The 15,616-nt window shown below is 37.9% G+C and overlaps 1 protein-coding gene across 2 annotated transcripts; it reads right to left on the bottom strand.

Moving 5' to 3' along the window:
- Positions 1-987: 987 nt before the first annotated feature.
- On the bottom strand, positions 988-15,332 carry LOC138329595 (interferon alpha-inducible protein 27-like protein 2A). Of its 2 annotated transcripts, XM_069276681.1 has the most exons (3): positions 15,106-15,332; positions 11,750-11,847; positions 988-1,648 (listed from the first exon to the last, which is right to left on the bottom strand). In XM_069276681.1, exons 1-3 carry the CDS (start codon positions 15,125-15,127, stop codon positions 1,298-1,300), a joined length of 471 nt encoding a protein of 156 aa, XP_069132782.1. In that variant the 5' UTR covers positions 15,128-15,332; the 3' UTR covers positions 988-1,297. The 2 variants fall into 2 exon arrangements, with proteins under 2 accessions (XP_069132782.1, XP_069132783.1); XM_069276682.1 differs by lacking the exon at positions 11,750-11,847 and having other exon boundaries at positions 15,106-15,330.
- Between the last annotated feature and the right edge of the window lie 284 nt (positions 15,333-15,616).

The raw sequence follows: 15,616 nt of genomic DNA on the forward strand, positions 1-15,616 counted from the left end.
AGTGGATGGATGAGAATAGCAAAGGAAAGTTATATTTTTCTATCAAAATGATCATTATAAGAAGCGAGTTTCCGAAAATAAATCTTTTTAATATATCCGATTATCTATGCTCCATAAAACACATCAACATCTAAGTCAACGAAGGAAAATCAATATCTATAGATTTAAAAAACAGACATTCAAAATTTTGTTCAAAATATGATTCAATTGATTAGAGATCTCTTCATTTCTCATTTGCTGCAAAAAACGTGTGACTTTGTTTGAAAAATTTATCGTGACTTTATAAATGTCGTTAAAATGTGATTTTCTTAATCAATAAAGAGTAGTTTTTCTCTACTTTTGTCGATCTGAGTCACATCAGGGCAAGAGGTGACAAACTGCCAAATATACTGAGAACAAATGAAGTCGTCTGCTCCTACATCCCACAGAGAGGTCAGGCACTCACAACACACCGCATACATGGGAGGCCGTCCTTACACGACCATAGATGTTAATAGGTCGTTAATTAATCAAACAAACAAACAAACAAACAAAAGGTGAAGATACACTCGACTTTACAACTTCAAAAATATCCGCGGCTGGATATGACCAGTGAACGTAATCCCTGGGCCCAGTTTTATGAACATTTCTTAAGGAATCCCTAAACTTTCCTCGTAGTTAAGCATTACAAAAGTGAAGGAAAACATCTCAAGTTAAGGAACCTTCCTTAAAATTTGCAGTTCCATCTTTAAGTGAAACTGGGCCCTGGAGTATTGAGGACGTGACAAATGGAGCATTAACATTTCTCAATAGAAGTTTTGGTAAATTTTGCTCAAAGTTAGAGGCAATAATATAAACATGTCTGAAATGACACCCCTATACCAGTCCATCAGATACATGTAAAGAATATTAGGCGTACTCCCATTCTGTTATTTTTTACTTTGGGCACCAATTTTTTTTATAACAACACTGATTCGCATTTTTCCACAATATATAAAAACGGCGTAATTTGCACAATAGAAGTTGAATTTAATTCAAAAGAAAGTTTCCAACATCAAAATAGTGAAAGGTCGCGACTATCATCTGGCAACAGAAGAAACTATTGTAAGCAAGAGACGATATGACAGTAGATGTGACAATTATAAATATTAGCGTGTCTCTCCGAGCGGGGTCCCAATACTTTACGTCCACATCAGAATAAGAATTTCAAGTATATCCGCAATTGAATCGTCCAAAACATTTGACACATAGAAAGGTTAATATTGGAGTTATATTATCATAGATACAACGTTTTAATGCGCCAGTTCTTGTTTTTTTCTTATTTGAAATATTTGTAGACTCCAGCCGCTGCCCCGCCAACAGCCACCTTAGTTGTCGTAGCAAGGCCTGCAGCTCCAACAGACTGAAGAACCGCCACAGCACTTCCGCCAGCCACCCCTCCCCCATTAGCCAGAGCAGATACCGACATGGCCTTTGCTGCAAGGGAGCCTGAAGCAATACCAGCCGAGGTAAAACCCACAGCGCTAGTTGCAACGCCAGCAAGAACAGGAGCTCCCACTAAAGCTACACCAATTGCAACGGCACCCATTTTGACGTAGTCCATGTTAACGTTTTGTCCCATCGCCTTTTCCATAGCAGCTGTGCCAGTTTTTAAATAGTCCATACTTTTCTGCAAACAAACAACACAAAAACACAATTAAAAAAAAACATACAAATTTTATCATAACATACAAGCATAGTTGTCATACTAAAGTATATCTAAAATATTGAATATTATGTATGCCCATATTCTCTCATGCCATTAGGTACTTTTTATTATATGTATTTATTTCGATTTAAAAATAAATTTCCGCTATCGTAAATTCTTTTTCTGATATTGGGATGCCTTATTCTTATATCGGAAATTCTATTTTTGGTATCAGAAAGTTTTCGATATCGGAAATTATAATTCTGATATGGCAAATTATATTACCGATATAGGGAATTCAGTTACCGATATCGGAAATTCTTTGTAATTTCTAATTTTAAAAACTGAATATACCCACATCAGAAGTTCAATTTATGATATCGAAAATTCTCTTTCGTACTGATGCAATTTAGGTTGACACTCGTCAGAACAATACATATGGGTGGTTTTGCATTTATCACCTACCGGGTACCGTTATTATTATGACGTTGAAATGATTATAAAGATGCTCCACCGCTGACAAATGGTAATTTTTTCACTATCAAAAACATGAGCAGACGATTTAGTATTTTTCTTCAGCTACAAAAGTTACTTTATACCATAACCACAATTGAAAAGTTTGAGCTTCTAATTTTACTTCAAGTTAAGATATGAAAAATAATTAATTGCATCCCGAAAAAATTCCATGTCACTATATCCAATATGGAATGAAGTACTGATTGCGCATGCACAAAAGGCGAAATAAATTATTTTATATTATTTTCTGTGTTAATTAGACATATATATATATATATATATTTACAGTCAGTGGTGAATTGATAGTATAAACCCCGTTGATTTCAACCAAAGGCTACACAACTTTATTTCTCGATAGATTGAGTATGTCACGCGCAATTTGGAGCCGCGCGGATGAATTTATGATGGTCCAAATCAGAAACTTTTGGTGTTTTCAGTAACCGAACGTACGTTCGATGAACATGTACATGTATCAAAATAGGTTTTGTGGTATAATTACGGTAAGGCCAATGGAGATCAAGCGTCCGAGTGAGAGCGCATGCGTGGCTTCCAGGTAACACTCACTTGCTGTTGTCCTCATTCTCTGCCCGTATTTCCAAATTCAAATTGCACCTTACCCATCACAACTGTTCCCCTATCTCTCTCATAGCCCCCCTTACCCAGTCCGCTACTTATCTCGTCCCTCCGCTACTCCTATTGTCCTATTGCAATATTTTTTCTGCCCTACCCGATCTATTCCCATCTCGCCATCTTACCAAACCAACTTCCGGTTTCCCTTCGTACCATCTTCAGCTGATCCTGTCCCAGCCTCTTATACTAAATCCCCACACAATCCAGACAAACACCGCACACAATACACATTATGAAACTCACTTCTTTGATGTTTTCATTAGCCCTTCTAGCCTTCTGGCTCACAAACAACACACCAAGCAGTATCACAAGACAACTCGCCCCCAATCGTCCGCAAACAAACATACATCGACATTGCTTAGCAATATGCCCCACACTTCTCACACGCCTAAAACACAAAACAATAAAACCCAGTAGTAATTATCTTTTCATCCTTCTTCTCTCCATTGCTTCTGATACTGAACTAAACCCCGGTCCGAGGACTCCCAGATACCCCTGTGGCACATGCTCGAAGGCAGTGACATGGAAATCAAATGCAGTGTGTTGCGACACCTGCAACGTTTGGTACCATGTTGACTGCCAAGGGATAAATAAATCCCAACTCAAGCACTTGGATCACAGTGGTGTAACCTGGGATTGCCTAAACTGTGGTCTTCCAAATTTCTCCTCCACACTCTTTGATACATCCCCAACTGATATCTCAAACAAATTTTCACACCTACATGACACAAGCACCCTCTCCAGTAGTGATGACCCTAAAAGTCCCGGTCCTCCCAAAGCATCCTCCTCACCAAAAAAAAAAAAAAAAAAACCACCTCGCCCAACACAAACAACAGATTCATCAAACCCACTAGGATAGCTACCATTAATTTCCAATCCATCTCCAATAAAAAACCCGAACTAGAACACCTGCTTCACACACTCAAACCGGACATAGTAATAGGTACAGAAACATGGCTCAACAATAACATCCCATCCCACGAATATTTCCCATCACACTCCTACACAACATACAGGAAAGACAGAACTCCAAACAAAAAAAGGACAAAGCCACGGTGGAGTTCTGATAGCAGTAACAAATGCATACCACTCAGAACATGCAAAAGAACTAGACACAGACAACGAATCTATATATATTAACATCAACATGACAAATTCACATAACCTAACAGTAGGCGCATACTACAGACCACCCTCAGACAAAGGAAAATCAATCGAACACCTCGAAGACTCCATAAATAGAATAGGCCAAAACAATAACACAATAACATACATCAGTGGAGACTTCAACCTACCCCATATAGACTGGCACACCAACACCACCATCCCAAGCACACCACAACCTAAGCTACACCAGCACCTACTTAACATCATCAATGACAAGTCTCTCACTCAAACGACAGCTTCCCCCACTCGTGGCGAACACATATTAGACCTTACACTAACCAATAGGCCATCCATCATCAACAAACAAGAAATATTACCACCACTAGGAAAATCAGACCACGACATAGTTTACACCGAAATTGACGTCCGACTGAAAAAGATCAGAAGACCACCTAGAGACATCCTCATCTACAATAAAGCCAACTGGGACAACATAAAGACTGACCTTGAACAATTAAATACACAACTGGACGAACGATCAAACGACAACATAGAGGAGATCTGGCACTCCTTCAAAACAACACTAAACAAATCCATAGACAAAAACATACCCACCAAGCACATCACACACAAATCCAAACTCCCTTGGATAACCCGCCCCATTCGCCAACTCATAAACAAATCCAAACGCTTACACAAACAGCATAAATCCAATCCAGAAATCAAACATAAATATAAAGCAACAAAATCAGAACTACAAAAACAAACCAGAAACGCATACCTCAACTACCTAGAAAAAATGATAACAGACATACCAATAGACGAACCTCGATCCTCACACCCTGACAAAAAACACAATCCCAAAAAACTTTTCTCGTACATAAAAACAACTAAGAAAGAGAACTCTGACATCACAGCCCTACGGAAAGACGGACATCTATTGACGGACACAACTGACAAAGCCAACATCTTAAACCAACAATTCCAGTCTGCTTTCACACAAGAACAGAATACAACCATACCTGACAAAGGACCTTCACCACACCCAATTATGCCAGACATCCACATAACACAACAGGGCATACACAAACTACTGAACAATATAAACCCGCATAAAGCAACTGGCCCCGACAACATCCATGGCAGAATATTGAAAGAACTCAAAGACATCACAGCTCCAATCCTTACAAAAATATTTACATGCTCACTCACCACAGGAACACTTCCCCACGACTGGAAACACGCAAATGTCAATCCCATTTACAAAAAAGGCGACAAATACAATCCCGCAAACTACAGACCAATATCACTCACATGCATCACATGCAAATTAATGGAACATATAATCACCAGCGCCACCATGTCACATCTGGAAAACAACAACATACTTTACGACAAACAACACGGCTTTAGACCTTCCAGATCGTGCGAAACCCAACTGGCCACGTTCATACACGACCTCACACAAAACCACAACAACAACACGCAGACAGACATCATAATCATGGACTTTGCAAAAGCCTTTGACAAAGTACCACACAAACGCCTTCAGTACAAACTCAAATACTACGGCATCACAGGTAACACACATGCATGGATAACAGATTTTCTTTCACATCGCACCCAGACAGTAATACTCGAGGGCAAACACTCACACAAAATACCAGTAACATCCGGAGTCCCTCAAGGAACCTGTCTGGGCCCCATACTTTTCTTAATATATATCAACGACCTACATGAATACATGAAACACAGCACCCTTAGACTTTTCGCAGACGATAGTATCATTTACAAGACCATACACAAACAAGAAGACACACAGAAACTACAACACGACCTTGACAATGCAGGACAATGGGAACACGACTGGCTAATGCAATTTCACCCCGACAAGTGCAACGTCATCTCCACTACCACCAAACGCAACAAAATCCACCACAACTACACTCTCCATAACCACTCACTTGAACACGTCAAACACAGTAAATACTTAGGCCTCACACTGCAAAACAACCTCCAATGGGACAAACACATAAACAACATCACCGCAAATGCAAACAGAACACTAGGTTTCCTAAAACGAAACCTCACAATCAATTCACCACACATTAAAGAACACGCATATAAAGCACTTGTTAGACCCAAACTTGAGTACTGCTCCTCTATCTGGGACCCACACAATACTGGCCAAATACAACAAATAGAAAAAACTCAACGCAGAGCAGCAAGATATGTACAAAACAGGTATCATAACACTTCTTCAGTCTCAGACATGTTATACACACTCCAATGGCCAACACTACAAACACGCCGTCTACAATCACGACTCATCCTCCTATACAAAATCACACACCATCTCGTTGCCATCAACCCAGAACAATACCTAACACCTGTAGACACCCGCACTAGACACACACATCCCTATGCATACAGACACATCGCCGCCACAAAGGATACATTTAAGTACTCCTTTTTCCCACACACCATCACATACTGGAATCTCCTCCCTGTGGCAACAGTACAAAACACTACACTGGAGGGCTTCAAGGCAAACATAAACAACGTAGCCCTTGAAGCCCCCACTCACAAATAAACACCTCATTTTTTATCATGATTTTAACCTATCTACTTTTATCTATTCCAGCACCAAAAAAAAAAAAAAAAAAAAAAAAAAAAGCACTGTATATAACCCCTTCCCCCACGCCACTGAGCCAATCACTCACCTAAAATCGCCACTATTGACGGCTGGTGACTCACTCACCAAAGAAGAGAGCGAGTGGGGGTGAGAGGGACGCTTTTGGAAACTCCAGACCGATTTGAGACATTGAACAAACAACACGTACGTGTGTAAATACAAATGTAGAAAAGTTACATTGTTTATGTTACTACGTACCTCTTTGACCAATGCTTCCGTGCGTATGATAAATAAACAATGTTGTACAATGTACAGTTTTGCACATTCCGATGACGTCGCAATGTTTACATGTTGTGTGTCGGTGAGTCTGTGTTGTTCTCTACCACATGTAGCCTAGATCTTCATTCTATTCGTATTTTTAACATATTTGGTTGTACGCGAATGGATAAGATATGTCAGAACAACATCAGTATTTGAGGTGGATAAGTTTAACCAAAATGACCTAGCACGACAAAGCATTTTTGTTCACCTCGGCGGACAGACAAGTCCTGTACGTTATCTAGAATCTACTGTGAATCGGCGAGAGTAGGTCTTACATGCACAATGTACGTTTGGGTATTTCGAAATATCAATGAAACGGAATCCTACAATTGTAGCTTTACAATACTTGTAATAGATACCTCTAATATTTATTGAAGTGTTTGAAACAACAATATGAATATAGTTAACATTTTGAGAGCGGTACAGTAAACGTTTACAGTAGTGGGCCTACCTGTGTTTGTACATGTTCCTCGAAACGACGTCCGATACATTTGAAAATCTCCAAAATCCGGAAATAATGACATGAAACTATGTAAACATCCGTGTATTCAAGAAATTTCAAACGTGAACTGATTAAGTAGAACTCAAGTGATCACAAAATTGAAGAAACTCTCTGTTTGTCACACCTCCTTGACACAGGCGGTTTGAATCGGACACCGCGTCACAACTACGTTAAATATCCTGCCACGTTATGAATTGTGTAAGCGTGTGAAATCATACGAAGCAAAAGATTAAAACCAAATTGCTTTGCACCATGGTGTTTTTAACAACAGATAAATAAAATGATTTATAGTTCCATACCGGGAAAACCCCAGATATATGCTTCATCAGACGGAACTCATTTTATTGGTATGTTCATTGATAAATTGGCGGGAATTTCCGCCACTTCAGGTGGCTGTTCCAAATGCCTGTCGGAACCAAACGATATAATTCAATTTTAGTCTTATAAATGCCATAAACATTATTAAGGGTAAATTTTGAGCTATGAAAATAATAGTTAAGACTGTAAATATAAGGATTAAAGTCTCTTTCTGGTGGTTCCATCGCGGTCCATTCCAAATATCGATACCCTACTCAACTTTATCCTTCGATAGAACCACCAGAAAGAGACTTTAATCCTTAAATATACACGATTACATACCAGTTCTTGTTCAAATAAAGAACATCATTTATCCTCTGTCGGCGGTGGAGCATCTTTAAGTTTTTGTAAGTTTTAGTCATCACCACATCGCAATAGGTTTACTTTTCAGAATCCTAACAAAGTTCCCCTGGAATGAAAATTCTCCTGTTTGCAAATCACGCGAATTTGTTTTAGTCAATATTGTGCAAAAATAATCTGAGTATCTTGTCCATAAAGTAACCATGATGTGAATTAATTTGTTTTTCACTGGGGGAGTAGAAAGAGGACCAGGGACCTGGAAAATTAGTTACAAGAAACACTTTTTTTCCAAAAATACTCTTGAAGCTTGCTGAACTGTATCAATAAATGAAACAAGAGCTGTTGGAGAACAGCAAAGCTCGCCTATTCAGAAGAAGTTAATGTTCAAGTATTTACTATTTAAACAAGGAAATATGACAAATTAACTGACTCAAAAACCCCCTAAAGGCCCCCAAATTGGTTGAAATATCACGTTCAGCATCCATACACATTAGGAAAATAAAATCATAAACATTTATGATGACTTAAGCTTAAAAAATAGACAAAAAAGAAACTTGCTCAAAAACTTGACATGGAAATATGACAAATTAACAGACTCAAAAAAACCCTAAAGGGCCCCAAATTGGTTGTATTATCATGTTCAGCATCCATACACATTAGGAATATTATACAGTTAAAGTATGGGGTTGAGGGATATAGCAAGTTTCTGGTTTCCCGAGACTTGTTAATAGGCAAGTTCGAGGGAAACCGGAAACTTGATATGTCACTCAATCCCATACTTTAACTGTTTCATATATACCGATACATAAAAAAGCTATGATTACACTAAAATATATTTCTTTCATACGCTATATATTCCTGTCGCGTACGGCAATGGCCATCGGAGATTGAGATAATTTTACATTGTAATCGATCTACGTAATCTTATCTTCAAACATACAAATTATTCCGAGATGATAACTGTGATTCCATGTCCGTTTTGTTTTGCTTCTATTCAAACCGCAGGTTAAAATTTGATTCCGCTATGATTTCTCGATATTTCAACATTTATACCACTAGGTATAATACTAAATTATTTATAAATTTTGTTGAAATCCGAGACGTTAACCACTTACAGGTACCCTAAATATATTCATAACAACTGTACGTACATGTAAAAGGTATTGTCCTCTGACCCCATTACATTTTTTCACAAGCCTCTCACTTACAAGATAAACATGACGACGTGTTCGGTAACAGTTTCCGATCGATACTAACGTCGTCTGAGTACGTCAACGGAGATGGCGTGATCGGAAACTAGCTCCGTCCAATTGTTATGTCACCTAGCAACTGATGGCGTGATCGGAAATAAGTCCCGCCCACCTCAAATTTGATTGGTTAAACGAAAATATCCGAGTGCAAGGGTGTGCTAGCTCCCAGGGGTGTGCTAGTTCGATGACTAACACACAGCTGAGAGAGGTCTTTGGAAAAAGCAGGGAGCTAGTAAATTTAACAAAGTATCTTTTATATAGTGTAAATAAAGTAGAGGTATATTAAAAAATCATAAACATTTATGATGACTTAAGCTTAAACAATTGATGAAACAGAAACTTGCTCAAAAACTTTAACGTGAAATGGGACGCCAACGCTGACGCCGACGCCGGGGTGACAACATTAGCTCCCCTATTCTTCGAATAGGCGAGCTAAAAAATTTATGAAAACGAGATGGAATGGTGGGATATTACTAAAATAAGAAATTAAGTAGTTGTGTATTGAAGTTGGAAAAACAGTAAATATTTCGAAAAAGGAAATTAAACGCCTTAGTAGAAGAAAAACTAGAAGAGAACAACAGTGGAGATGATTTAATTGATTTTTTTTATTTAAACATATTTTATTGCAAAATGTGCAATGGGATTGGGCACAAGTTATACAACTTATATAAAGCCTGTTCCCAAAAATAATAAAACATTCAAATTACAGACAAGATGGCATTTACAAGAGAATATATACATATTGAGATAGAGAGAGAGAGGGAGAGAGTGAGGGAAGAACGAGAAAGAGAGAGGTGGGGGAGGGAGAGAGTTATTTTATAACCAGTATGCTCCTAAAGGTGTTAGTTTCAACTCGTAATATACTATTATTTTAAAATCTAAAATCTACCCCTCCGATAAAGACGACAGAAGTTCTAAACCACTTTTCTTAACTAAGTGGAGATGATACTGGTGATATTAATGATATAAAGTAGATTATCCAGATACTATTCCGTCTTTGCATATTACAGAGTTAGCTCCCTTGCGGATAGGTATCGATTGTTACGTCATTGTTTTGTGAACGCAATTCACGTCGTTTTCTCCAAAACGTATGACGTTACGCTCGCAAACATATGACGTCACAATCAATACCTACCCACAAGTGCAGATGACTCAGTAATATGCTAATTCGGAATACAAATCAAACTGATGCAGACAGAATACAGAGTAGAATAGAAGATTATGAGGAGAATGAAAAGTTTTCTTAATACGTTTACAGTCTTGAAAAATGAAATGCAGAACATAAGCTAAGGTTTAAATTAAGGAAAAAGAAAATTAAGAATATATTAGAAGTTCTGGTTTCGCTAAATGAGGATTCATCCAAAACCACGAAATTAATCAAATTCATGGTTTTACATTTTTTGCTTGTCTGTTGTATGAATGACACTTTCAAATGCTAATTTATTATTCGTGAAAATAAACTCCCGCGAATAAGTTCTACAGTAAATCGCGAAATTTTACACCTGCGAAATTTAATAACTGTACAGTAGACTAGGCTATACGGTGGAATAAGTAGGTAATGGATCTATCTATCTGTGTTATTACAATCCAAAAACTTCTAATGAACAGAGTGCTGCCTTGTTCGATCAATCCGTCAGACGAGCCACCAGCAACAGCAACTCATTTATTATCATTGGGGTGACTTCAACTTTCCAGAATTGGACTGGGAAAATAGGGCACTGAAACCCAACACCAAATATCCGCTATGATTTTGCTTATCTGCTAGATGGCTGTGGTTTTATCCAAGTTGTTACATATCTTGATATTAGAAATAACAACACACTTGATCTTTCGATAACAAATTATCCTTGGTCCAACGTGTCGATAACTTCCTTGGTGTTTCTGATCATGATACCGTATTCATGGAATTCCTAAATCTACCAATTGTTCCCATAAGCCTAGAAATATCCCATTTTACAACAAGTCTAATTGGGATACCCTAAGATTAGAAGTAGCATCTATTGCCAACGGCATCCTCAACAAGGCCTGAGTGAAGAAGGTATCTTTATATCAAAGCATGTCCTGCATAAAAACACAAAATTCAAAGACAATAAACCTTGGACTACACCAGAAATAAAGAAAAGCTTATTTGGAAAAGGGACAGAGGATATAAACAGAGTTAAAATCTCCAGATAGTACTAACAGATTCGAATATAGCAAGCATCCTGTTAAGAAACTTATTCCTACTCGAGCTACATATAAGATATTATCACCCCTAAACCTGACCATCATAAATTATCTTTTATCTAACAAAAGCGAACAGATAACAGTAGAATACCTTCCTTAAAACAATAGATCCCAGGGATCATGGTGCCCGCCAAAGAATGATATATGTCTGACAATGGAAAGAGGGATCTTTTCCCTGCTTTTTAAACTTTTCAAACATACTATATATGAAATTTAAGACAAATCGTTTCATTACTTACTGAGAAACAGCGGTGAAATCCAAGATGGCGGCCGGTTGGCCATCTTGTTGACCAATCAGTCCCAAAGGTACTTTGCACAACTAGGGCCCAATGGGAACCTACGCATGGAATTAGAGAGATATCCCTTCAGTAATTTCTGACAAATAACGATAACCATCAAAACCCAAGATGGCAGCTCGTAAGCCATCTTGTCGACCGATCAGTTACAAAATGCAATATGCAAAACTAGGGCCCTAGGGGAACCTATATATGAAATTTGAGACAGATCCCTTCATTACTTTCTGAGAAATAGCGGTAACAAACTCTAATTATCAAAATCAAAGATGGCTGCCAGGTGGCGATAAGTCACAAAACGCATTATGCACAACTAGTGGCTAAGGGGAACCTACGTATGGAAATTAAGAAAGAGATCCCTTTAATACTTTATGAGAAATAGTGGTAAAAAACTTCAACTACCACAATCCAAGATGGCGGCCTGTTGGCCATGTTGTTGTCCGATCAGTCACAAATTTCAATATGCACAACTAGGGCCCTAGGGGAACCTACATGAAATTTGAGAAAGATCCCTTCAGTACTTTCTGAGATATAACAGTAACAAACTTTAAATATCAAAATCCAAGAGGCTGCCTAGCGGCTATCTTGTTGACCGATCAATCCCAAAATGAAATATGTACAAGTAGCTATAGGGTCCTAGGGAACCTACATATGAAATTTGAGAAAGATCTCTTTGGCACTTTTTGAGAAATAGCGGTAAAAAAATCTTTAAATATCACAAGAGATAAAAGAGGGATCTTGGCGTCCACGAAAGAATGATCTACATCTGACAACAGAAAGAGGCATCTTTTCTCTGCTTTTCAAACATTTCCTACATACTATATATGAAATTTGAGAAAGATCCTTTAAGTACTTTCTAAAATATATAGTGGTAACAAACTTCAACTATCAAAATCCAAGATGGTGGCCTGTCGGCCATCTTGTTGACGATCGGTCCCAAAATGCAATATGCACAACTGGACCTCAAGGGGGAACATGCACATGAAATTTGAGACAAATCCCTTCAGTACTTTCTGAGAAATAACTGTAACAGACTTCAATTGTCAAAATCCAAGATGGCGTCCTGCCGGCCATCTATTTCACCGAACGGTTCCAAAATGCAATATGCACAACTAGGGATCTAGGGGAACTTGGACATGAAATTTGAGACAAATCCCTTCAGTACTTTCTGAGAAATAGCGTTAACAAACTTCAATTGTGAAAATCCAAGATGGCGTTCTGTCGGCCATCTTGTTCACAGATCAGTCCAAAAATGCAATATGCACAACTAGACCTCTTGTGGAACCTGCACATGAAATTAGAGACAAATCCCTTGAGTACTTTCAAAGAAGTAGCGGTAACAACTTCTAATTGTCAAAATTCAAATGCGTCCTGTCAGCCATCTTGTTCATCGATCGGTCCCAAAATAATTTATGCACAACTACACCTTTAGGGGAGCATGCACATAAAATTTGAGACAGATACCTTCAGCACTTTTTGAGAAATAGCTGTAACAAACTCCAGTTGTCAAATCCAAGATGGCGGCATATCGGCCATCTTGTTCACTGATCGGTACCAAAATGCATTTTGCATAACTAGGGACCTAAATGAACCTGCACATAGAATCTGAGACAGATTCCTTTAATGCTTTATGAGAAATTGCGGTAACAAACTTCAATTGTCAAAATCCAAGATGGCAGCATGCCGGCCATCTTGTTGACCGATCGAAACAGATCACTCAAACTGAAGGGATTTGTCGATCTGTCGATAACTCCGTCAATTACTGTTGAATCCAGCTGATTTTCCACCTCGTCCGAGATATTTCCAATGTTATTCTACATGGAAAGCTCGGTTTATATATACAAAAGTTATCGTGTTCACAAGGTACAATAATTATTATTAGTGCAAAGGGTAATTACTCCATTAATTACCGTCGAACCAAGCTGATTTTCTAAATCGTCTGAGGTGTTGTGGCATGTTTACATCTGTCAAGTTGTTATATATTATTGTGTGGCTGTATATTCGGAAACACGTGTACCAAACGTCAGTATCCAAAAACATTTCAAAATACAGATAAAAGCGACAATCTTAGCTCTGTTCATATCCTGATTTTCTCACTCCCGCTTCAGGGGATATCTAGTTCCGGTGTCATTACCACACAGTGATTGAAGGCGCTATATTCATAACCAGGAATATATGATCCCTAGATTTCGGTTCTCTTCTTCTTCTATTTACATGACGCCGTAAAAATATGACGATTATGTCACGGTGTCTCTCTTATAGCTTTTGGGGAGCTAAATCATCAGGTTACATGTCAATGTTCAAATATCAAATGTTTAAGTGACATATCCTAACGGTGAAATTAGCATGCAATATAACTTTAAGCTCGGTTCATATTTACTTAAGTTATCATGTCCAAAATGTTCAATAATTATAATTGCACAGGACAATTACTCTGTTAGTTACAATTAATCAGGCGGATTTTCGATTTGTCCGAGATCTTACTAATGTTAGTCTAACTACACAGTTTTATTAAGTTCGGTTAATATTTACTCAAGTTATCAAGTTCACAATGTCCAACTATAATTACTAGTACAAAGGGCAATAACTCCGTAAATTACCGTCGAACCAAGCTGATTTTCGAACCCGTCCAAGATATTTCCAATGTTAGTCTACGCACAAAGTTTCATCTAACTCGGTTAATATCAACTCAAGTTATCGCGTTCACAATGAAATGTTAACAGACGACGGGCGTCGCATAACGGACGACGGACAAAAGACTATCGCCATAGGTCATCATGACCTATGGTCAGGTGACTTAAAAATGTTTGAAGTTTATTCAAAGAATCATTGTTGTATCAATGGTCCTGTATGTGGATCGGGTCCGAGTGCAGCATACACAACTCTTGAGGAACCCTGATAACGCTTTGTACGCTAGTGTCTATTTATAGCCTTGTATTACAAAGTCTATATGCTAGGAGCTCCTACCCGGAAACGAATTATACGTGACAGTACGTTAAACCCCTCAACTCAACGTTGTTGGGAGTACAGACTGATCGTCTAAGAAAGCTTTTTTCTTTTGAAATTGGTGTTTCAAGTCAGATATACAATAGAATATGATTAATAGGTCTATAAATAGCATCACACTGTTTTCCAGCCGTTGTAAGTCGTGGACTTTTTTAAATACAGTACTCAAGTATCGTTACAATAGCAATATATGTAGTGAACACATGTAAGTAACATATGCACATATGTGTACAATGCCAACGAAAATAAAATTCTCAGATAAGTCACTATACTTTACAAGAATCTCACAAACTTACCTCCATAGTTAATACACAGCATTTGTTGACGTAATTCCTTTAAATATACAATGTACGTATGTGCACATTAATTAATATAGAATCGTAACATCCTGCCAGGGTCCAGTTGTTCAAAGGATGACAGCTAAACGGCAATTTTCAATTCAAGATAAAATAATTTCTATTAATAAACAAAGTTAACGTTTAAAGGCCAAGGGCGACCTAGTTTAATTCCATACGGTTTCTTATTAGTATGCGGAGCCTAGTCTCTGTTATCAGCAACTCCCTAGCAGCAGAATATATTGTAAACACTAATACGTGTAGTACAGGCTACTATAGTATATCAATATAAATAACGCATATATACTTACTGTTCTATCTATTAATTTAATCCATGAAAACGGGTTTACTATATCACATAAAGTTGTCATTTACAAATCAAACACAATTCTCATCATTCTATTCCAAATGTTTGATCTGTATGTGTAGCTCAAAGCTGTGTACACTTTTTTTCCTTTTGCGGACCTCCAAG

Source organism: Argopecten irradians, chromosome 8 (genome assembly GCF_041381155.1).
Source record: "Argopecten irradians isolate NY chromosome 8, Ai_NY, whole genome shotgun sequence".
NCBI classification, from domain to species: domain Eukaryota; kingdom Metazoa; phylum Mollusca; class Bivalvia; order Pectinida; family Pectinidae; genus Argopecten; species Argopecten irradians.

Excerpts from the sequence above, each read along its gene's own strand:
- LOC138329595 (XM_069276681.1), bottom strand. The coding sequence starts at position 15,127 with ATGCTGTGTATTAACTATGGAG. Across the intron at positions 11,848-15,105 it reads GCTGTGTATTAACTATGGAG|GTTCCCATTGGGCCCTAGTT; the intron begins GTAAGTTTGTGA and ends TTCCATGCGTAG. Across the intron at positions 1,649-11,749 it reads GATTTCACCGCTGTTTCTCA|AAAAGTATGGACTATTTAAA; the intron begins GTAAGTAATGAA and ends GTTTGTTTGCAG.